Raw genomic sequence first — 24,301 nt, forward strand, 5'->3', positions numbered from 1 at the left:
TCTCTGTGGTTTTCAGAAATGATTGCATTAACTGCTTGACACCTGCTTGCCTGGCAATCCCACAATTGTCAGGTAATCTTGCTCTGTGGAGCCATACGTAGATCCTGGGATGGATCTCACTGGTCCATTCTATCCTGTTCCATTAGTTTAGCAACTTCTCAAATCTCCATAGATTACTCAGGACACAGGACAAACTCAGCCCTGTGTTTGACATTGACTGGACGACCATCCACTGGGAATGTTAGTTTCTCACCAAGAGCCTGTAGGGTAAAGGGAAAGTGGATGTGTCAACTTTAAGGATGATAGTGACTCCTGAAGGAGTGAGTAACACACTTAAGATCCCGGGATGCCAATACCTTTGCCATGATCATATGACCTCAGCCTCATCACCCCTATCACCCCAATTGCCATACCCAGCTATATGAGACCCAGCTCCCTCACAATTTGGAAAATGAACAGACCTTTCATTGGATCATTCTTAACTATCAAATAAATGGGCTTTTTCATGTCAATGAACCTTCTAATCAAATGGGGACTAAAAGCTTTTTTTTAATGTCCCCGTAGCTCCAGAAATAAAGTGGCATTAGAAAGTTACTTTAACAGTAATCTGAAGATCTCAGTTACATTGATAGCTGAGGCAGTTAAATTTGAAATTACCATAATTACCATGCAATTAAAAACCGCCTGGTGGTGTAGTGGCATCAGCACTGGACTTCAACACGGATGGTCCTGAGTTCAAAACCCAGCAGGTCCCAACCTGGGCAGCAGCAGTATCTGTGCGGAAGAAAGGCCTGGCAATCTACTTCTGTATCTTTCCATGAAAACCCTATGGTCCATGAGGTCATGAAGAGTCAGACTTGACTAAATGACTGAACGACAAATGCAATTCACATTATCTACTTTATAAATCCCTTTAGGGAAGAAGGCCTGCCCCGAATACCCTAGTCTGATGTACAGATGACTCCATACCAATGCAAGATGTGGTCAAAATAGAATTTTGTACAGCTTTTGCAAAAATCCGTTCCCTTTCATTTTAGCCCTTGGTTATAAAGGGTGATATTGAATTGGCCTTTCTGATTGTACTTTTTCAGTTGACTGCTACTTTTCAGTCCCCTTATTTTTTTGGCCCTACATTATTTTTGCAGCTTTGCACCATTAGAAGTTCATTTTATTGTCAAAGTATGCATGTGCAATACAATTCCGAGATTCACCTTCTCCAGAAAGAACCATGGAAGTTGTTGAAAGAAAAGACATCTACTTCCCCCCCCCCGCCCCACCAGCATGAAAAAGAAAAAGATGCAAAGCTCAAACCCCAAACCACCCCACTCCCTTCCTTGCACAAAAAAACTAACAGATTGCCCACATGGAAAATGGCATCTGGAACATCAAAAACTTCAAAGCTCCCAAGCCCTTCCCTTGCAAAATAATAGTGAAGGTTATGTCAAACCCCCAACCCCCTCCCTCACAGAAAAAGACAGCAACAATAGGTGTATAAGATGATGAGGGGCATTGATCGTGTGGATAGCCAGAGGCTTTTTCCTGGGGCTGAAATAGCTAACATGAGGGGGCATAGTTTTAAGTTGCTTAGAAGTAGGTACAAAGGGGATGTGAGGGGTAAGTTTTTCACACAGAGAGTGATGGGGGCGTGGAATGCACTGCTGGTGAAGTTGATAGGGGTGGATATAACAGGGTCTTTTAAGAGACTCATAGATAGGTACATGGAGCTTTCTAACAATAACATCAAATCCCCAACCCCTCACTCACAGAAAAAACAGCGACAAAAACATCAAAACCCCAACCCTCTTGGTCACACTCAAAAATCTAACAAAAAAAATCTAAAATTGCGCACACAGAAAAACACCAACAACAGACTCCAAATCCCCAACTCCTCCCTCTCATAAAAAGTAACGTATCGCCCACCCACGATAATACTTAGATTTAATATAAATTTTCATATCTAACCTGCACTAAAGTTCATTTTCCAGTAATTTGCTTAATTAGTTAATGTCTCTATAATTTTATACACCTACTGACCCTGCTTAATTAACCACTTGGTGTTTTCAGCAAACTAAGATCTATACAGTTAGATAGACTTTTCGTAGCAGGGGTAGTAAGGGTTATCTGATTACTAATGACCCTTGACATTCCATAAAGAACTCCCACTAGGCCTAGGTCAGATTTTGAAATAAGGTTCCAGGGTACAAGAATTAGTTCTCAGTTCAGCGCACCTGAGTTTTATGACATTTCGCAGTTTGCCCAAAGAACTTACAGCATATCAGGGTGAACGTTACTTAGGCGACTTGTTATTGAAAGACCAGCTACTTTCATTGAATTTCCAATCTTTGCTCTCACCTCAAAGTCGCGGCAGCTGCTGAAGACATTTAAGATTCCTGAGGACACCTTCATCATGTACATGACGACTCTGGAGGACCATTACCGTACGGATGTGTACTACCACAACAATTACCACGCTGCAGATGTGACTCAGTCTACACATGTCCTGCTTCTGTCACCGGCGCTGGAGGTAGGTTTTCAGCAGCTCTCCACTTCGAGGGATGAAACTGCAAAATCATCTTTTTCATTCTGGTTTTCATGGAATGATGGAAACTTTCTGACACGTGAGTTCATTCTGTCCTTTGTGTCCATGATAGTCCATGAAGAATTATCCATCCTAATTCCACCTGACAGCACCATGTCCATTTATATAACCATTGCGATGAGGTTTTCTGATGCTACCCACCTTTCAGAACTGAGCTGCAATCTCCCTAACCCTCTGGGTGAAAATCTAATTTCTTCCCCTCCCTTCAAATCCTACTACCAAAGCCATGTCTTCTGGTTCTTCATTAATATTAATGACTGGGTCCTGCATAATTAAGTCTTTTCCCGCATTCTAAAAGATTATGAATTGGAATGTATCATCAGTTGCCTGTGACTAGATAGATGGATGTGTGTACTTTTGAAAAGCTGCAAAGCCTCCACTAAATGTGCTTCCCTACTGCTTTTGGAACCACCCCCCGTCCTGTAGCACTGTAGGACCACTATCACCACATGCACTGCAGCAATTCTACAAGCACAGTATTTATGTGGCTGGTCCAGGTTAGGTTCTGCTCAGTGCACCCTCCAGGATGTTGATGGTGGGGCTTCGTCTATGGTAATGCTGTTGAGTGTCAAGTACAAAGGGCTAGGTGGCCATCGTCTGGCATCTGATGTGACAATATTACCTATCAATGATCAGCCTAAACTTCCCAACAGTTACATGGGGAACTGTAGTCAATGACATGGGTAAGTGCTGGTGTTTCTCGGGAAACTCCAGGCTGTTCTCCAATGATTGAAAGTACTGGTGGTGATTTCTCCTGACTCTGTCTTCCAGGCAGTTTTCACTGACCTTGAGATAATGGCTGCAATTTTTGCCTCTGCAATCCACGATGTCGACCATCCAGGTGTCTCCAACCAATTCCTCATCAATACCAGTAAGTATTGTTGATGGCTGTGGTAGTCAGAAGGGATTCACTCTTTGGCTGTAAGCCCTCAGATGCCTTCAGTTCCTTTTATTCCAGTTACTTATTACTGGACATTTGTTTGAAAATGGTTCATTGAGTAGATAATTATTTAATACATCACTACTTGCCCAACGCAGTGGTTCCCTGGGCCATTTCAGAGAATAGTTAAGGGTTCCTTTTGTCTGTGAAAGGTTTGTGCTCCAAGGAAAGAAGGAATATTTTGTATATTTGGTGCTCTGAAGTAATGAACAGTCTATGATACTTAGAAAATGTTGTGGGAAGTATTTAAGGTATTTGAATAACCTTTTCAAAATCCTTGTATTTCTCTCTGATACAGACCATACCTCCTGCTATTTTTCTCTCTCCACCACCATTTTCTCTCTCCCTATCTTTCTCCATCTCCCCAACTCCCAACATTTCCTTTTCTCTCTAACCTTCAGTGTCTCATTCTATCATCTCCCCCTTTCGTTTATCAGATTTCCTTTTGCATCACCGCCTCTACCTTCCATATTTGCCCCCATATTTTGCTGTCTTGCTCTATTTTTCCATGCTCTTGTCTACCTAGTCTCTGAATTGCCCATCGACGACTCCTTCCTCTATCTCTTTCTCATTTCTCCCTCTTTCCCTTGAATTCCTCCACTTAATCTGCTCCTGATTTTCTGCATCCATCTGTGTCCCCGGCTCTATCTCCGTTCTACTTATCCTGTCTCTCTGTTGTGCTTTATAGATTCCGAGTTAGCACTGATGTATAATGATGCCTCTGTTTTGGAGAACCATCACCTGGCTGTGGGCTTTAAACTGTTGCAGCAAGAGAACTGCAACATCTTTCAGAACCTGTGCAAGAAAGAGCTTCAGAACCTTCGCAAAATGGCCATTGACATGGTTTGTACAACTTCCGCCACGTCCATCACAGTCCAAATTCAATCAGCAGGCTTGTTGCTCTAATTCCCTAACTCCTGTTCCCAGCCAGCACAGCCATATGTATTTGCCAGACTGTTCCAGTTTTTCCTTTTGTTTAAGAACAATTATGTCTTAGTAACTATTTTAATTTGACTTCCCATGAGTTTAATTTCATTCCTTTCTGAGTGATCTTGAAATAATATGGTGAATTTAGTGGATCTACACCAGTGCCTATTTAGTAGCTTTCTCTTGAGAGAACAGTTGGGATTTCTTTGATCTGGTCCAGTAACTCACACCTGCATTTTACTAACTGATGCATAGATGCTGAACAGGCTATCCTGTAAACTCTGAGCAGTGTTTCAAGGCCTTTGAGCTCTGTGGAGTTGCCTTTGTTGCACCGTCTGTGAAAACTTCAAGATTCTTTCTTTCAAAGAGTTGCCTCTCAGTTGTTAAACCTTTAAAATTTAGATGTTCTCAGTCCCTTACCACTCCTGCCTTAAGTCCATTCCATCTCCTGTGTACTTAAACACTGCAGTTTTATCTTAACTCCAGCTTGGATACTATGCACTGCTTGTCCTCTGACTCTGCATTCTCCTCAGCTTATTCACTTATCCATCTATTTTCACTGTTTATTAACACATTTTTCATTCTAGAGCTCTTCCTTTCTTTGGTAAGGATCCCACTAATTTCCCCCCCAAATACGCTCAGCTGACTGGTTTATAATTCCCAGTGCATGTTCTATCATTCTTCATAAATATTGGCATCACATTAGCTACTTGCCTGTACTTTGGCCACTGCATTATCCTCTTCTGAAATATTAAAAATATGTGGTAATACCTTTGTTTTTTCTTTCCTAAATACTAATAAAACATTTGTCTGTAATCCATCTGGATCAGGGTTGAGTTTGGTTGTTTTATTTAATATACAGTATGTACTTTCCTGTTGTCTCAATACTCATTATATCATCAGATGTCATGTCTATCTGTTTAGTAAATACTCCAGGAAATGATATCGTAGTTCTGTCATCACTTTATCATAACCTACCATTGTCCTGTCTATCCTTTACTGGCACTATTCCTATCCCAGCCTTTTCTTCATAATAAAATAAAATATATTTACTATCTTGTTTCATGCTCCGTTATAATTTGATTGCATAGTTCCACCTTACATTCCTATTTTTTTTAACTTCTGCCCTAACCCTGTTGTTTTCTCTCTTAATAAGCATTCCTTTGTTCTTTGTGTACTTCCTTACCCTCATCTGTGAATTCCCAATGTGTTTGGTTTCTTTCCTTTTCACACAATATAAACTCAACATTTAAGAGAAGTTTGGATAGGTACATGGATAGTAGGGAATATGGAGGGTGCATGTCGATGGGTGTAGGCAGTTTAAATGGTTTTGGCATGGACTAGATGGGCCAAAGGGCCTGTGTTTGTGCTGTACTTCTCTATACTTTTCCTGCACACTGGTGAGTGCCATTTTAAATTGTAGTTCTATTTTGTCAGTTACCTGTATTATCACCCATTTATTTTCCCATTCTCAGCCCCTCAAACTCAGTTTGTCGATAAATCTGCAAACAGGAATTCTGCAGATGCTGGAAATTAAAGCAACACACATAAAAGATGCTGCCTGGCCTGCTGCGTTCACCAGCAACTTTTATGTGTGTTGTCGATAAATCTGGCTCTCAGAATTGTTAAATCCTTCCCTATAATCATCTTAAAATGGATTAGTTAAACTTCTGTTTCTTTGTGTCTGACCTGGTGAACTGTGAAACCAATATGAAAGACGAATGGGATCCCTGATGGAGAGTCTGTCTTAAGTGGGGACCCCGACAGTGAGGTGCCTCTTGTTTTGGTAATTGGTTATATCTCTCTAACCCTGTCCTGATCCAGGTGTTGGCAACAGACATGACCAAGCACATGAACCTATTGGCAGACTTGAAGACAATGGTGGAGACAAAGAAAGTTACAAGTTTAGGAGTCCTATTGCTGGATAATTATTCTGACCGGATACAGGTACAGATCTTCCTAGTTTACATAACTGCTACATCAAACATTTTCCTGTTATTTAAAATTTAGATCAATTTTTAAGGTATTTGTGTCAACAATGTTCCAAATATACGCTGAGAATCAAAAAGCACTGATCTTAAACAGGTGTTTACGATCCCTTTATTAAACAATGACAGATCTATGGCTGTCAGTTTAATTTTGACTCTCTTGATAACACCAGTGCTGTCCCCTTTATTCTGACAGCAGCAGACCTGTGCTAAACAGAACTCTACTCCGATATCACACATTAATAGAGCTGTCTATTATAAGAATCAACTCTACACAAAGTACTATATCAGTGGTTTAACAGTTCAACTTAATGTCAAAAGAATGTATACAGTATACAGCCTGAAATCCTTATTCTTCACAGACATCTACAAAACAGGGAAAAAAAAACCCGAGGAAGGAATGACAGAAAAACATTAGAATCCCAAAGCCCCCCCCCACCTCTCGCCACAAGCAGCAGCAAAACATCAATCCCCCCCCCACTTGCTCCAGCAAAAATATTAGCCCCCCCCACCCACAATGCCAGCACTAGCAGCGCCCCCAGTGACCGTAATCTAGAGTCCATCAAAAACTACTGTCTATCCCAACACTTCGACCTCTCAGACAGGCTCTCTCTTGCAAGCAAGGGAGGGAGAGATATCGCTCCTGTCACAGCGAGAGGGAAGCTGCTGTTTCGATGTTACAATCTGTAGCGTCACGTATGTGAGTTCATCTCAGGCATTAGCAGACTCTCTCTCATCATCATCATCATCATCGAGAGAGGGAGAGAGAGAGAGGTTGCTCGAATGCAGAGGCCTCTGACAACTGCACCCGCTCTCTCGACGTTTCGATCTTCCGCGGCGTTTCAGTCGGCGACATCAGCGAGGAATCCGGTCGTCCTCAGGGACCCATCCCAAAGGCGCACATCTTCCAAGCCGCTCCTGGAGATCCCAAAACGCCAGGCCACTTGGCGAGTTCAGAAGAGCGAGAACCCACCGCCCATGAAGAATGTAGTTTGAGTGCAGCTGTAGATCATGGACTCTGACAGGACCCCAGCCACCTTGAAAAAGAAAGAAAAGAGATGAAAACAGGATATTTAAACAGTTTCGCAGATGAACTAGAAGAAGTCGCCTAAGTACACAAAGACCTCTGGTGCCATCTTTAGCTCCTTCTATTCCCAAAGTTATATAGCAACAGATCTGCTCCTTCACAACTATACAGTAAAAGACCTTTACCCAGCACTAACGTCCCCAGTTTTGCAGACAGACCTGGTCTCATCATTACTGTTCCCCAGTGACCTGCCACTATTACCAGATGACGTTGATAACTCAAAGCCTGTGGCCTTAATGCTGCTGATGCCTTCTTGAGTGAGAGGGGTGAAGAAGTCGGGTGCCAGTGGGGGGCTGGAATTGAACTGTGGGTTTTAGGAAGTGCACTGAGCCTCCTGATGTTTCTTTCCACAGGTTCTGCAGAACATGGTGCACTGTGCCGACCTGAGCAACCCCACCAAGCCCCTGCACCTGTACCGCACCTGGGTGGACAAAATCATGATGGAATTCTTCTGCCAGGGGGATCAAGAGCGAGAGCGGGGCATGGATATCAGCCCAATGTGTGACAAACATACTGCTTCCATTGAGAAAACCCAGGTTAGATGGCAGAAATCCCAGGGAAATGGGCGGGAGCGGGAGAGAGATAGATTATCACCAACCCAGTCTTGGCCTGCAGTCTCCAGTAATTATAGTGAACAAACCTGACCCCCCCCCCCCCCCCACAACATGCCTCACTGCTTAACATTGAAAGATGGTAATGGAAGGTTAAATGTATGGTCACAGTTTATCATCTGAGTAGAGAGTAATTTGTCAATCCATCTTGGTCTCCACTTCCAAAAGACATAGGAGCAGAATTAGGCCTTTTAACCCACAGAGTCTGCGATTTGATTATAGCGGAGGTAAATTTAATCAGCCAGACGCAGATCATGTTGAACAGAACACAGCCCTGCAACTGAGGAAGCATTTCTCTGTGTGATTTTATCACTTCCTTTGAAGACTATTAATTATTTTTAGAAACAAATCATTGTCGGTGTAGAATCATCAAACTAGGTTTAGTGGGAGGATAGAAAAGCATAAGAACTGCAGGCACTGGAAGCCTAAAATAAAAGCAGAAAATGGTAGAGGTGCTCAGCAGGTCAGGCAGCATCTAAGGAGGGAGTAATGTCCTGCTCACACCTTTCTTCCGAGTTCAGGGAAGTTGGAAATCAAGCAAGTTTTAAGTTTTAGAGAAACGGCTGGGTGTTGAGGGATGGGGAGAACAAAGGAAATATCTATGATAGGATTGAGACGAAGAGGGATTGAATGATTGGGAGGGTTGTGATCTAGGCACAGAGATAGTGGTGAAATTATGTTTATTACAGCTGACCTGGCTGCGGGAGGAGCTGTAAATAAAGATGGTTGGATGAGGACAAGGAGAAGGCAAAAAGTGCTGGCACAGTGAGATACTGAATTACTGCAGTTACTGAAATGAAAAATTAGGAAAAAATGCTGGAAAAAAACACAATTAGATCAGGCATTAGCTATGGAGAAAGGAAAACTGAGTTAATGGTATAAATCGATGAACTTTCAACAAAACTGGCCAATTCTGATAAGACTAGAAAGTCAAACCAAGATAGAGCTATCACATATAGGGGAAGTGGGGGTGTTTTAGAACAGAATAATACAACTTCACAGTTCCCTGGAAGTTGGGTCACAGTTAGACAGGGTGGAGGAGAAGGCACCTGGCACACTGGCCTTAATTAGTAAGGACACCAAGTATAGGAGTTGGGATATTTATCTTGCAGTTGTACAAGACGTTGGAGAAGCCACACCTGGAGTACCGTGTACAGTTTTAGTGACCCTGGTACAGAAAGGACATCATTAAGATGAAAAGAGTACAAAGAACATTTACAAAAATGTTGCCAGGACCCGAGGGAGAGGCTGGACAAGTTGGGTCTTTGTTCTTTGAAGAATAGGAGACTGAGGGGTGACCTTGAGGGTGTAAAAAATCGCGGGGAGATATGTAGGGTCAGTGTACGGGCTCTTTCCCAAGGAAAAGGAATCAAAAATGAGGTTTAAGTTGAGAGAGGAAAGATTGGAAAGGGACCTGAAAGGCAAATTCTTCATGCTGAGGGTGATGCTTATGTAGAATGAGCTGACAGAAGAAGTGGTTGATAAAATAACTACATCTAATAGACACTTGTGTGGATAGAAAAGGTTTAGAGCAGGCGTTCCAAACCTTTTTAATGTGATGGAGCCTTACTATTAACTGAGAGGCCGGCGGATCCCAGGTTGGGAACCCCTGACTTAGAGGAACATGAGCCAAACATGGGCAGATGAGACCAGCTTAGACGGGTGTCTTGGTCAGCTCGGATGAGCTGGGATGAAGGGCTTGCTGTGCTTATTACTTGACAACTCTATTACTTGTTACCTGAAACTGTTGAATTGACTGTTTAGTCCTGAGGGCTACATGGAAGCTTACATAGGGATTCATTTCAATAATATAAGAGTGGGATTGAGAGTTAAAGTGGCAGCTAACTGAAACGTGGGGTTGCCTTTGCAAACTAAATTATGCAAAGTGGTCACAACACCTTCATTCAGTTTTTGGTGTCTCCAACATTGCGGAAACTGTATTGTGAGGACCACGTGCATACAGTGGAGTGGAAGAGGCACCAGTGAATCACCTGGAAGGTATGTTTAGGTCTCTGGATGGTAGGGAAGGGAGGGGTAAAAGTGCAGGTGTTGTACCCCCTGTTGTTGCATGGGAAGGTGTTGTGAGAGGAGAAGAGGGTGTTTGTGCAAATGGAAGAGAGTTGCTGAGGAATGAATAAACTCTTCTTGGGCTTCCAGCTGGGTATAGGTATCAATTTTAACAGGCTTTTTGATGACAAACTCTGGCATCTTCATCAGGGAGGATGCCTGGGCATGTCAAGTCTGGTGGTATTTATGCCCCCATTGTCCGTCCCTCCTGATTGGTTTGTCCTCATCCAATCAGGTTTCCACCTCCTACCTTGTTACAGTCAAAATCCAGTCCTTACTTAGTCTTGAGTTAAAATTATTTTCCTCTAGTTTTATTTCAATGGCTTTCTTCACCAGGAGGTCCCAAAAGCCATTGATGCCACGGTAGTTTTTTAGACCATAAGACAAAGGAGCAGAAGTAGGCCATTCGGAATTTGATTATAAGCAAGGTGGGAAAGTGGAAACCTGATTGGATGAGGACTAACCAATCGGGAGGGATGGATGATGGGCTTTTACATACCACCGGACTAGACATGTCCAGGCATCATCCTTAATGAAAATGGCAGAGTCTGTCATCGAAACGACGGTTAAACCCGATACCCGTACCCGGCTGGAAGCCCGAGAAGAGTTTATCTGTAATAAGCCAGGAAAGCATTAGATCCTTTTCCCGTTTGGAATGGTGAAAATGGAAGGATGAGGAAGATGCTTCTGGTCGTGGTATCATGTCAAAGGTGACAGAAAATGTATTGAATGTGGTGGGGTGGAAACTGGGGAGAAGAGAAACTCTAGTTGTTCTGGGTGGGAAGAATGGGGGGGGTGTTGAGAGCAGAAGTGCAGGGAATGGAACAGATGTAGTTGAGTAACTTTAAACAATTCTGGATGGCAAACCATGCTAAAGGAAATGGGCATGGAGGACTGTGGTCTGGGTGCAGGTCAACAGGATTAAGCAGAATAATAGTCTAGCAACTGTTGTGTTCTATGACTCTGTGTCAGAAGAGGAGATGTTAAAGGATATAGGTGGGAATGGAGCAGATCAGAAGGAAGGATTAAGGTAGGAAAGAATAAGTTCTGTTGCACCAGAGCAGGCAGAAACCCTAGTTCTATCAGGAGAGGCTTGTTTGTAAAATTTTCAGATGGAATTACAAGTGGGCTGTGCAGGGCTATGTGGGTTAGAGGACCTGTGTTGGATACTACGGAGGGAGGATCTCCTCCGGAAGCAAGTCAGTGAACGGGAGATCATGTCAAGTGGCTGTAGTGTGGTTCAGAGGAAGAGGAAACCACATTGTGAGCACACACTAGATTAGAAGAGGCACCCGTGAATCAGAGCTTCACTTGGAGGAGGTGATTGAGTCACCAAGGAGGGGGTGTCAGAGACGCAGTGTTTAGCTTCAGTGAGGCTGACATTGCCCTTGTCAGCTGGATTAATGGCAGTACTGGGTTTGGTGCTTGGTGAGTGCAGTGTTGATGTGACACTGAATTGTGAGAAAGTGAAATATCACAATGTGATAATATTGGGACAATGCAGCAGGAAGCATGGGTCTGCAGAATGAAATCTACAAGATTTCTACTAGCATCTCTCCACCGGTTGTTGGTTCTAATCTGCCTATGGCCCTCAGCTCTGAAACAGTGTTTCTGGGTTCAATTCCCACTCTTGGAATTAAAACGTTGGTAGCACTATTCCTACATATAGGCTGTTGAGGTGTGAAGAGAAAACTCACCATCACCCCGAGACAAGTAGTACTGGACAGTAAATGATGTTATTGTAACCCTACGTCCTCACACTTTGTGCTGCTGGCTGTTTCTCCACTGAGGTCCATTCAGTGTCTCAGTAACCATTTTCCACCAGCGCTTTGAGTTACTAAGGTTGCATAGGCTGTTGTTAATCCAACTGTTTCACACAATTTTGCTATTAGAAGTGGAGCTACTGGCGATAGTGTAATGTTCAATTCTGTTTGTAGCTCCTGATAAGTGAAACAGCCCATGTCTTTATACGGTGAGATCTATACCACATACACACATGGACTGATAAGTAGTAAGTCATTACTGTGTCAAACCCTGCCAGTAATGTACTGGAAAATACTATTTATCAGATACTCATGAAAACCCAGCCAAATAAATACCATGGTTATGAAAGCATGTCAGAGGCTGGGTATCCTGGGTTGAGTAACCCATCCCAAAGCCATCCTACAAGGCAGAATTAAGCAATACAATAGACTCCGCGCCACCTACATGGATGAATCCAATGCCAAGGAAAGTTGTAAAACTTGACAGCATCCAGGACAATGTAGATAAGCGAGGTTCAGCTGATGCTGTAAATCTTGAGCAACACACACAAAATACTGGAGCAACTCAGCATCTGTAGAGGAAAATAGACAGTTAACGAACGACTTGGGCTGCGACTTCCTTTCAAGTCAATCTCAGCTGCTTATTCCTGTCCAGTGGTGTTGCTTGACCTGCTGGGTTCCTCCAGCATTTTCAGAATCAGGTTTACTGTCACCAGCATATGTCATGAAATTTGTTAACTTTGTGGCAGCAGTGCAATGCAAAATATAATAATAGAAAGAAAAGAACTGAGTTACAGTATCAAAATATATCAAATAGTTAAATTAAATAGGTAGTGCAAAAAAAGATTTTTGAAAAAGTAGCGAGGTGGTGCTCATGGTTTCAATGTCCATTCAGGAATTAGATGGCAGAGGGGAACAGCTGTTCCTGAGTTGCTGATTGTGTACCTCCTTCCTGATGGCAACAATGAGAAAAGGGCATACCCTGGGTGACGGGAGTCCTTCATGATGGACGCCACCTTTCTGAGGCATTGCGCCTTGAAGGTGTCTTGGATACTATGGAGGCTGGTGCCCATGAAGTAGCTGACTAATTTTACAAATCTCTGCAGTTTACTTCAATCCTGTGCAGCAGCACCCCCCCCCCCCCCCATCACTGTACCAGACGGTGATACAGCCAGTTAGAATGCTCTCCAAGGTACATCTGTAGAAAAGTATGTGTGTTTTTGGTGACATTACAAATCTGTGTGTGATGCCCTGGACGAAGTAGAACAAAGTAGCCTGTTTTAATGGTACTGACTATGAATAATCATTCCCTTCATCATCTGAACGTGTGTATTGTCTTCAGAAACTCACCGTGTTTCCTCACCTAGGTTAGTCCAACAGCACCTTTTAAACTTGCATCCTCTACTATCAGGAAAGACGAGGGCACCAGATCTAAGGGACCACCCCCCTCTGGACCACCACTTGGTTTTGAAATGTATCACTATTCCTTTATCATTTTTTAAATCCAAAGCGGGAAACTCCCTGCCCGACCACATTGAGGTACTGTCTTCACTAGAAGGAATGCAGTGGTTTAAGAAGGCAGCTCACCAATGACAGTCAAGAATGGACAGCACGCGCTGGTTTTGATATGATCACCCAAACCGCGATGAATGAATTCATAAAAATAACAATCCAGCGCCCTCACACCGTCACACAGTAAATGTCCCGGTCCCGAGCCGCCCCAGCGCCCTGTGGCGATGACTGTCACTCAGTAACCTCCGTTCTGCCAGTGCCTTGTGTTTATCTGAGTGACGTTAGCTGTGTGTCCAACGGTTGAATTTAACCTACGTGTCAAATCCGTCCCCCTATTCAGATCGTGAAGGTCCAGAATTTAATGACTGAAGTGATGTGGTTGCCGACACGGAAATGCCCGCATATTAGCTCATTCCACGGATTTGCACCGCCCCCTATTGGCCACTTATCCGAGTGGCAGGGGATTCAATCGTTAGGACTGGAGATTCCTATACTGTACCTCCAGAATTTATGTGGAGTCTCCGGGACTTAAAGATGAACTGCCTGACACCGGTCTGAGCAATCCTAAAGGAATAACATTTTAGAGGTTGAAAGGGATATCTGGGGACGCAACTTCCCGGGTAATTTCTCGGGGAATGTTCCACAATGTGTCTCCTTCTACCCCCTTAGATGAACACAATTCAAGGAAGACGGACTGGGTAGAGGAAGAGGAAGGGGTATTTTTTAAATCAATATTTATCTCTCCGTATCACCGAAGCAATTGATCTGTTCGTTATCAAGTCGTTGTTTGTGGGATCTTGCTTTTCTTTCCGACTTTCCACTTCCAAGGCATTTTCACGGGCTGGGCCACATTTTGAGATGTCCCACGGGTGTGAAAGGAGCCACGGAATTGCGAGCCCTATTTTCTGTGCAAATTTTGTTTGGGTGTGGTCGTGAGTGCAAAGGCAATCCAGAGACCTTGGCTTGAGTTAGGTACACGAGTGAAAGTCCGGCGTGGCAAATGAGGAATTTAAATTCAGCCAAATAAATAAATTCTGGAATTAAAAGCCCTTGCAATTCCGGTTTGTCGGCAAAACTCACCTTAGTCCTTTAGAGACGGGAATTTTGCATCCTGCTACGGGCTGGTCTACGTGTGACTCCAGGAGTGTTGACTTTTACTGCTAAGAAAACCATTAATCTCGGCCCGGCCAACAAAGTCTCGTAGGTTTTCGGAAATAAAACGACAGAGGCGTTTTAAGTTTAAGGGGGACTGTAAGAACTTTATTAGCCACCAAAGCACGGAGCATAAAGCGCGGTTAAAAAAAACACTTACGTATTTACGCCATTACGTCAGACCAGCCTCTTAAAGTAACCCCCAACTCGCTGTCGGTGGTCGTGAACTGTGCTGGTTTCCACCCATTACATCCCACACAGTCCGCATTTGACGCTCTCGGGGATAAGCCAGTAGAGGAGGTGTTTGAATCTCCAGCTGTTGGAGACGTGTTGAATGTGATGGTGAATATTTTTCTGAATAGCAGGAATATTAGAAATTTAATTTGTTAGAAATATCAAACACTAGAGGGATTGTCTTAAAATGAGATGTGCAGATTGAAGTTTTTCTCCCCCACGGGGAGTAGAACAGACTGCAGGCTGAGGTAGCGGTGGAAGCAGGTAAGATAGTGGCGTTTAAGAGCAATTTTGATAGACGCATGAAACCTGCGGGGAATGGAGGGAATAGGAGTCATGTGCGGCATTGGGGTTTAGCTTAATTTGACACCATAGTGCAGACAGCGTGGGCCGAAAACTGCTGTACAGTTCTACCTTCTATGCTCCGTATAGCTGAGAAAGGATTCTGTCTAGTCAATGGGTACTATTTTTAACCTGAAGGAAAGGAGATGCCAGGAACGCCCTCCGCCAAAATGCAGGAAACCTTTAGGACGGTGGTGGTTTGATACCGACTGGGGAGAATCTGGCGGCTCCGTGGTGTTGAGATCCAGATCATGAAAGGAGTTGTGGCGGGCACCGTGAAAGGGAACAATTTTCCTAACTGGATCTTTACTTCTCCCCTAGGTTGGATTCATTGACTTCATTGTCCATCCTCTGTGGGAGTCCTGGGCCGATTTGGTTTATCCCGACGCCAAGGAGATATTGGACAACCTGGAGGACAACCGCGACTGGTTCCAGAGTATGATCCCTCGCAGCCCACCCTCGCCGGCCTCCGAGGCGGACAAGAGGGACGCGAAGCCCAGTAAGCTGCTGGTCGTGATCGACAGCGTTAGCCCGCCGAGCGCCGAGTGCGACTTGTCAGAGGACATGTGCAGCTGCAATACCTCGGTGACTCCGGTCACCGAGTTGTCTGAGAGTCACCAGTCCGCAAGCGACACTTCCTCCGAAGCCGGCAAGAACCCGGACGACAAGACGAGCAGCTGGACGGAGGACGGGCGGAATGAGAGCAGCGAGCCGAATCTTCTGGCGGGATCCAGCCGCCTCCCTGAGGAGGTGTTACCGGCAGAGGAGAACCAGACCAGAACCTCCGATAACGGAGCTGAGCAGGACAGTGCAAATGTGTCAGAGGCTACATAACGCGGACTCCGCCGGAGTCACATACCCAACTCTTTTTATTTTCTGGTCTTGGGATCTCACGGATCACCCGCTGTTTTAAACATCAACCAGGTAGGGCTTCGGAGGCAGGACCCCTGGTGTGGGGGAAGGGAGGGGATATTTCTGGGGCTCAAGGATTTGCCAGAGACAACCTCTACCGAGAGCAACTGGACAATGAAAACAGGCCGTGTGGCGAGTTTTCCCTCTCCGGGCCAGGAGAGGGTTAAGATTTTAAAGAAAGTTGCACCCATCCTATCGCGGGCGAGCGAGGGTGCGGACAGAGCGAGCAGAACATCCTGCGAAACGAAGGAGGGGGGAAAGGGGGAGCGTTCGCGCCTTTCCGTTTTCATTGTAAAGTATTCGCCGCAAAACAAAATGAGGTAAAGGAGCTCATACCCTGCAGCGGAACGGAGCAAGAGGACTGCCGCTCGAACTGCAAGGTGTTAACTCGATGGGTCGAGACACAGGCAAACACTGGGCGGACTTAAAGATATCAGATGCCTTTTTAGACGAATTGTCAGCAGTTAGCAGCGAAACTGGACCTTTATTCAGATGCAGAAAAAAAAGTTTAAAAGGTTTCGATTATCTTTTTTTTAAAAGAACGCGTGATCTGTATTTTTGTTAAATGAATATTTTTAGATTTTTTACACAATTTTCCTTTATGTGAACTGTGATCTGGACTGTATTGACTGCTGCCCTTATATGTGGAGGTGCGATTTCCGTTGGTCCGCGGTCTGATGGTGTGCGTAAATTTATCCGCGTATAGTACAGATATGACTGTTCGTGTTTGTGTGTGTATGTCGGTCGGTCTCCGTTAAACTGTTCGACCGTCTATGCACGAGAGAAAGAGCCAAGCTATGTTTGTGTGTGTGCGTGAGTGCCTTGTCACTGTGTGTGAGAGAGGGCGACGAGGAAAGTGTGCGTGTATTCTCTTTGCTCTCGCGGTCACGGGGATAGAAAATGATATCGAGCGTGGACCTCTGAACCGCCGGAGGAAGGATGGTGGAGGTGACGCCAGCGGGACTGGGTGAATGGGTGTGGGGTGTGAGGGAGATGGGAAAGGAAGGGTTCCGGGAGGGGAGGGTGACACGCCGACACCATCCCGATACAGTAGTTCGTAAAGTGATCCATTCGAGCGCGAAAACTCGCTGCCCATTGGCATCGAGATAAACTTGCGGAGTAAGAACTTGTCTCGCTATCAGTTGTAAAATGGGCTTCGGTGGATATCTGTGCCCATCCTCTCGAGTAAAGTTGTCTACTGGGGGCTAAGGATGCGCACGAAAAGGACCACAGGTTAAAGGAGGAACGTTCTGCAGAGGATGAAATGCCAGTGTGCCCATATGGGTCTGCAGGGGAGAATTTAAATCAAAAATATAACGGAGAGGTGTCCCTTTGCTCCATGTTGGTATCTCTGCTTCATACTGGTCCCGTCCCATCCCACCCAGCACTCTGAAACATCCTCTCTCAATCTTTACTTCCTCCTGCGTTTATCCAGCTTCCCGTGAAACCTTTCTCAGCTCTTTTATGCATCTCGGTGTGTGGGAATCTCAACCGCTCAGTCTCTCCGGAATTCCCGCCTGCATTTATGCGCGACCCTGTGAGGTCAATGGACTTAGGTGCCGCTTATGAATGCAAGCTTTTCAATAATATTGAGACAGAAGAGACTGTAGATGCTGCATTCTGGAGCAACAAAAAGATGCCGAGGGGACTCATTAGTAACGAGAGATACCGCAGACGCCGGAAATCCAGAATAAAACACAAAATGCTGGAGGAACTTGGTGGGGGGGGGGGGGGGCGGGGTGATCAGGCAGCATCTGTGGTGAGGAATAAACCTGCCGAGTTCCTCCAGCAGACTGTTGTCCAATAATATTGATAATTCCCAGCTCGTTCCAACCTCTCTGTGAATCAAAAACTCCGGTACTGTATATCAATGCCTACAAACCCCATCTCATCACGGTGGGTCCACACCATCTTCCGCCCGCGGGGAGTGGCTGAGCCCCGTCCGATTAAAGTGGAACCTGGCTGGTGAACCCAGGCAGTGAAGGTTGGTGATACGGGCGCCTATATTTCATCTCCAACCGAGGCGGGGCATTTTTAGCGACGCTTCCCTAAATCCCCTCCCATTCGCCTGGCTCCGACCCCAAACTTGACCTCCCTTTCAAGATTATTCGATTTTACTGAAACCAGATTCTCAGTTCCACCAGATAAAGTCGTCCACAACCTCTGACGACTAAGACCCGGAATCTTGCTGAACGGTTCACCCGCCGATGGCTGGGACTCCTCGCCTTTCAGGCTGGGGCAAGCGGGGACCACCTTACAAAGTCGGGTGCTGCTGCGAGCTGGACAGTGGGATTAGTCTGGGTAGCTTTTTTTAAAAAAAAACTTCATCTAGCATTTACAAAATGGGCCGAGCGGCCTCCGTCAGCGTTATAAGCTTTTTTAAAATTCCTCAACTAATCACCTGCTGGCGCAGTTTATGAAGCTGCTGACTCGCCGCTCCAGTGAGCCCGGTGCAGTCCTGACCTTCGGCACTAGCGTGCGGAAGCAGGGGAGGGTTGCTGGGAATGTGCTGAGATTTAAAGGATTCAGACTGAATGGCTGCTTAGCGATAATAGCGGGCCGAATGGCCTGTTTCCGTGCGGATGACCCTGTGCACGAATCCTTGGTGTCCATCTCTTCTCTCCACCTGCTCTCTCTTGCCAGAGTCCGGAGAGCAGCCCGCGGGGGGAGGTGGCGTGCTCGGAGGAAAGGAGACGGGGTGCACGGTGCCCTCCCTCACGGAGACCAGAACGGGCAGGGCAGCGAGAGGCGGGGAGAGAAGTCCCGTGGCTGCGGTGAAGGGAAGGGACTCGGCTGTGGCCACGACACAGACTACTTCAACCCCGGCAACCCTCTCCACCATCCAAGCCGCTACATTTCGCGCTAGGCTGCGACCCCGCGCCGTTCCCGGGCTCCATGTTCCCTACGGGAGTCGTGACGAATCGCGCTTCCACCGGGAGGAGGTTCACTGAGCAGGGGAATTTGGAGTCCGGCTGAGAAGGGGATTATTTCCACTCCCGATTGTCCAAGTCTCCCCCCGTGGAGGGTCAGTCCGTGTAACCGTGTGCGTCAGGTAAATGGTAGGTGGGGTATAGTGTGGGGATATATGGGGCCATCCTGTTTGGTAGAAACGGAGGATGGAAGAGTGTTCCCAGCTGAGAGTTAAATAAAAATAGCAAATGCTGGAAGCAGGTCGGGCGAAGGGTCTTCCGTTAACCTCGTTTCTTTTTCCATACATTCAGCTCGGCCTGTTGTACGTTTCCAGCATTTTCTGCTTTTGTTTTACATTTCCAGCATCTGCTGTTTCTTTTTAAATTTCATTCACTGGAAGTTAACGTGGTACAGGCAACGCGGGGAGTACCTTGAGCTTTATTTGATTACAGGAGTGATGAGCCCACACGTGGTCTAAGGAAGGATATACCGGCAGAAGGAAGTGCAGCGCACAGTTTACTGGGATGGACGAGGGCTTGAGCAGACAGTCTGTACCAGGGAATGTCGAATAGCAATCTCATTGGAACGAATAAAACCCCCATGGGCCTTGACATATTAATGCAAGGATGGTGTTTCCCTTGTCTGGGATCTCTAGAACCAGGCGTCGCAGTCCCAGAATAGGTGGACGTCCAGAAGAAACCGCCACCGACTCGGGGAGAACATGCAAACTCCACATGGAGAGCACCGGAGGTGAGGAATGTATTTGGGAATCTGGTGCTGTGCATATTGGCTCTACTAGTCGCCCATGTTCCTGATGCAAGTGGTGGAGCGCTGTTATGTTCAGTCATTTTTGATTGAGGTTGAAGGGCAGCGGATAGATGACAATAATTAAGGAGGCAAGCAGATAGTTCCGGAAGATTGTGATGATAATCGCATATCACAATCATGGGGAATGTCAGTTACTTTGCTGAGAACTGCCGAGGTTCAGTGGCTGGGGTAGAAGTTAATGTTAGCAATTCAAACAAGGGATTTGGAAAGGATTAAAGATTACTTTTATTTGTCACATTTACATTGAAACATATGGTGAAATGCATCATTTTTTGTGTTCACAACCAACACAGTCCGAGGATCCTGCTGTGGAAAAGTTGCAAGCGTCACCACGCTTCCAGCAGCAACATAGCATGTGCACAGCTCACTAATCTTACTGTAATGTGGGAGGAAACCAGAGTACCCGGAGGAAACCTACACGGTCGCCGGAAGAGCGTTCAAATTCCTGACGGTGGGAACTGATCGCTGATTGGTGATCACTAGTGCGGTAAAAGAATTGTGCTAACCGCAAAGCTACCGTGCCAATAGACTGACTGTTAGCGAGGCTACATACATTCATGGGCCACTTTGTAGTTCTGTTAGAGTATTGTTGCAGGAGGAGCAGTGTGGTCAGACTCTGAATATCCAGAGTCTTAGGCATAATAGAAGGTCAGAGGTACACAGCACGAGTGCAGAGGAGTTTTTTTAATTTATTCATTTGCGGGATGTGGGCATCGCCAGCTAAGCCAGCATTTATTGCCCATCTCTAGTTGCCCTTGAGAAGGTGGTGATGATGAGCTGCCTTCTTGAACCGCTGCAGTCCCTGAGGTGTAGGGACACCCGCAGTGCTGTTAGGGAGGGAATTCCATGATTTTAACCCAGCCAGAATGAAGGAACAGCGATATGTTTTCAGGTCAGGATGGTGAGTGACTTGGAGGGAGATTTTCATGTGGTGGTGTTCCCAGGTGTCTGCTGTTCTCATCCTTCTGGACGATAGCGGTTGTGGGTCTGGAAGGTGCATTCCTCATTGTTCATGGAATGGGTAAACGTGAGCCACCTTCCGAAACCTCCAGAGACCATGTGACAAACGAGGAAAATCTGCAGATGCTAGAAATCCAAGCAACACACACAAAATGCTGGAGAAACTCAGTAGGTCAGGCAGCATCCATGGAAAAGAATACAATCCATGTTTCAGGCCGAGACGCTTCATCAGGACTGGAAAAGATAACTGAAGTCCATGTGATATAGGTGCCCCACTCTTCCAATATTTTCGAGGGAGGTGTTCCAGGATTTTGAGCTGGTGAAATCCCAGTGTGGGCTGGTAACTAGGATGAAGGAGAAGTCAGGGGAATCTGCAGATGATGGAAATCCAGAGCAACACACAAGAAAACGCTCGAGGAACTTAGCAGGTCAGGCAGCATCTTTGGAAATAAATAAATAGTTGATGTTTCGGGCTGAGACACCAGAATAAAAAGGTGGGGGAAAGAAGACTAACTAAAAGTGATTGGTGGAGCCAGCTGGGTGGGAAAGATGAAGGAATCTGTTAGGAGAGGAGAGTGGTTGAAGGATGAAGAAGTTGGAGACATGGCTGGCTGTTGATGAATAGTTCATGTCAGCCACTCTCTTATCCTCTTGGAAATATTGGCTTGTGATTGTGGGTTGGGCAGCTCATTGCTTTGCCTACGATTAAAGACATCCCTTGCTCCTGGCTGTAGCTCAAGAAAGGAAGCATGGTTGGGAGCTGCGTCTTGCAGTTAGGGAACTTCAGCATGTCAGTCTTTGGAAGTTTCCTGGCTTGGCTTCAGTTGCACTGACCCACCCAAATCTCTCAGACCGGCTGACTGAGGGCTGGAAAATCCATGGGAAATGAGCAGTTCCTTGTGTGCTCACTGGGCACCTCTGGAATTCCACCTGGATTGGTTCATTCCCAAAGTAGGATTAACACATTCACCTCTGGCCAAATAGGAGGCTCAGCTTGGATCTGACCACTGGTGTGCATCTTTGGAACCCATACCGTGACCTCTCCAGCCGTCTGCTTCAGATGTCCATGGGAAAATCACCTCTGCAAGGTCCTCTCATTCCACAGATTGCTCACACCATTGAAGTGCATCAAAGCACTGGAGAGAGATATTTCCAGCATGGTCTCTCAAATTACCAGCAAGGTAAGTGAACCAGTATCACTGTCCTCCTCCACACCAACATCCTCAGCACCAAGGCTCAATTTAAACCTCAGTCTGCTTGGATTGACATGTTACATTGCTCAGGGATTCCTAAAGTACTCAACTCCGGGCTTTGTTATGGGAAGAAGTTAACAGGCAGACAGAAGGAAAAAAAATCCAGGATCTTCTCAAAACCTCCTTGGAGAAATGAAATCTAGAACTCAAAAATAGGAGCCAGAGTAGGCCATGCAGCCCCACAAGCGTACCCATCATTAAATATAATCATGGGTGACCTGTCCCAGGCCTCATCTGTCTTTCCTCCATTGCTCTCAATTCCCCGATCTTTAAAAAAAAATTGCCCCTTTCCTTTTCAAATACCTCCGAAGATGTAGCCACCTGCACTGTGGAAGGTGTTCACTACCTCACAGCCCGCCCCATCTGTAGAAAATTGTATGAGGCCTATACTGACCATGTAGGACAGAGAACTGGACTGGAAACCCAAGGGAGCTCCGACGAGAGAGGAGTTATCTGTCCTTGGGAGAGTTGGGTTGATGCTGTCATTCTCTCACTGTCACTGTGGTTTAACAGGACAGAGTTTTGCTAACCAGGTAAACTTAGAGTGGGTTACATGCCTCAGGACACATTCATCCTTTGACCCTATATAAAGAATCTCCACAGGAGACAAACACTCCCAGGGCTGAACGTTAGTAGAGGGCTATCAATTTACTTCATTTTACACTGAATCCCCTCCCTCTCCCCCAATACCCTCATCTGAGAGGTTAAATCTGGGCTTGTAACATTGCTCTGTGGTTTCCAGGGGACTGGTTACTATTGAAAGGAAATCCCATCACACTGGAGAGATGCATCCGCAGAAGAGGGGTGGGTGGAGTCCACGTTTAACGTTAGTGCATAATGTCCTTGCCTTTTGTAAAATCTGTATTTATTTGTTTGTGCTGGCCTGCGTTCACTGTGTATGACTCAAACTAAATTCACACTTTATTCTGGTCTGTGTTGTAGCATCAGTCCTGAAGGGGCAGTATGTCCTGCGTCAAGATCTGATTTTGAATATAGTGTTTATAACTATACTGTATTAGATGTAATATATGCACATATCACTCTGTATAAAGTTTTCAATATTTCCAATGTACTCATGTTGTTTCTCTATTTTCACTTTTTCTGAAGTTCCAACACTGCACTTATTCCCACGTTTTAATTCCCCCATTTTACAATGCTTGTTTTCTCACCCTTGTTTTCCAGTCTCTCCACATCTCAACACTCCTGTCCTCTGCAATTTCCTCTGACCCCATAAACCTTTAAGATCACTTTGATCCTCCATTTCTGGCCTCCTGCACATCTCCTGATAATTGGCCACCTTGGGAACATTTGGCAAGGTCCTGGAGTCTGGAATCTCTAGTCCTCTCTCCCCTGTATGATATTCCTTAAAATCTATCTCTTTTATACTTTATAGTCGCTGAACAATTGGTACTAGAATGTACAATCATCACAGCGATATTTGATTCTGCGCTTCCCCCTCCCTGGATTACAAATATTAAATATTAAAAATAGTTACAATCAGTAAATATTAAAAATTTAAATTATAAACCATAAATAGAAAATAGAAAAATGGGAAGTAAGGTAGTGCAAAAAAAGACCAAGAGGCAGGTCCGGATATTTGGAGGGTACAGCCCAGATCCGGGTCAGGATCTGTTCAGCAGACTTATCACAGTTGGAAAGAAGCTGTTCCCAAATCTGTATTTCCTGGTCATAAACCTCCATACTTCTAAAGGAAATATGGAGGTATTGAAATACATTTGCAACAGATACCAATGAATGTGTTCAGATTAGAAGGTGGTGGGCACTGAGAATATTAGATGTCTGAGGGTGAGCTACTGGCTAGAATGCAGTCCTGTCACTGGAGTAAATACAACAGAATCATCAGTGCAAAATAACAGAAATAAAAATAGTGAGGTAGTGTTGATGGGTTTAATGTCCACTTAGGAATCCGATGGCAGAGGGGAAGAAGCTGTTCCTGAATCGCTGAGTGTGTGTCTTCAGGCTTCTGTACTTCTTTCCCGATGGTAACAGTGTGAAGAGGGGATGTTCTGGGTGGTGGGGATCCTGAATGATGGATGCTGCCTTCCTAAGGTCCTTGAAGGTGCCTTGGATACTACGGAGGCTAGTACCTATGATGGAGCTGACTAATTTTATGAGTTTCTGCAACTTATGTCCATTTTGTGCAAGAGCCCCCACCACATCCCCCCCCCGTGCCAGACGATGATGCAGCCAATCAG

The 24,301-nt window shown here is 45.4% G+C and overlaps 1 protein-coding gene and 1 long non-coding RNA gene across 9 annotated transcripts in view; one reads left to right on the plus strand and one right to left on the minus strand.

Annotated features, from left to right (window-relative positions):
• LOC140188203 (3',5'-cyclic-AMP phosphodiesterase 4C-like) overlaps window positions 1-16,736 on the plus strand; it is a 273,810-nt gene extending 257,074 nt beyond the window's left edge. For all 8 annotated transcript variants that reach the window (XM_072244242.1, XM_072244241.1, XM_072244244.1 and 5 more), the window contains 6 exons: window positions 2,360-2,524; window positions 3,371-3,470; window positions 4,228-4,382; window positions 6,291-6,413; window positions 7,895-8,077; window positions 15,544-16,736. In XM_072244242.1, coding sequence (XP_072100343.1) covers window positions 2,360-2,524; window positions 3,371-3,470; window positions 4,228-4,382; window positions 6,291-6,413; window positions 7,895-8,077; window positions 15,544-16,056 — 1,239 coding nt within the window. In that variant the 3' untranslated portion in view covers window positions 16,057-16,736. The remainder of the gene's footprint in view (window positions 1-2,359; window positions 2,525-3,370; window positions 3,471-4,227; window positions 4,383-6,290; window positions 6,414-7,894; window positions 8,078-15,543) is intronic.
• LOC140188206 (uncharacterized) lies at window positions 6,981-14,752 on the minus strand. The gene is made up of 3 exons (XR_011883240.1): window positions 14,575-14,752; window positions 12,428-12,554; window positions 6,981-7,491 (listed from the first exon to the last, which is right to left on the minus strand). It is a non-coding gene; the product is annotated as an uncharacterized lncRNA (long non-coding RNA).
• Window positions 16,737-24,301: the final 7,565 nt, after the last annotated feature.

This window comes from Mobula birostris, chromosome 26 (genome assembly GCF_030028105.1).
Source record: "Mobula birostris isolate sMobBir1 chromosome 26, sMobBir1.hap1, whole genome shotgun sequence".
NCBI lineage: Eukaryota > Metazoa > Chordata > Chondrichthyes > Myliobatiformes > Myliobatidae > Mobula > Mobula birostris.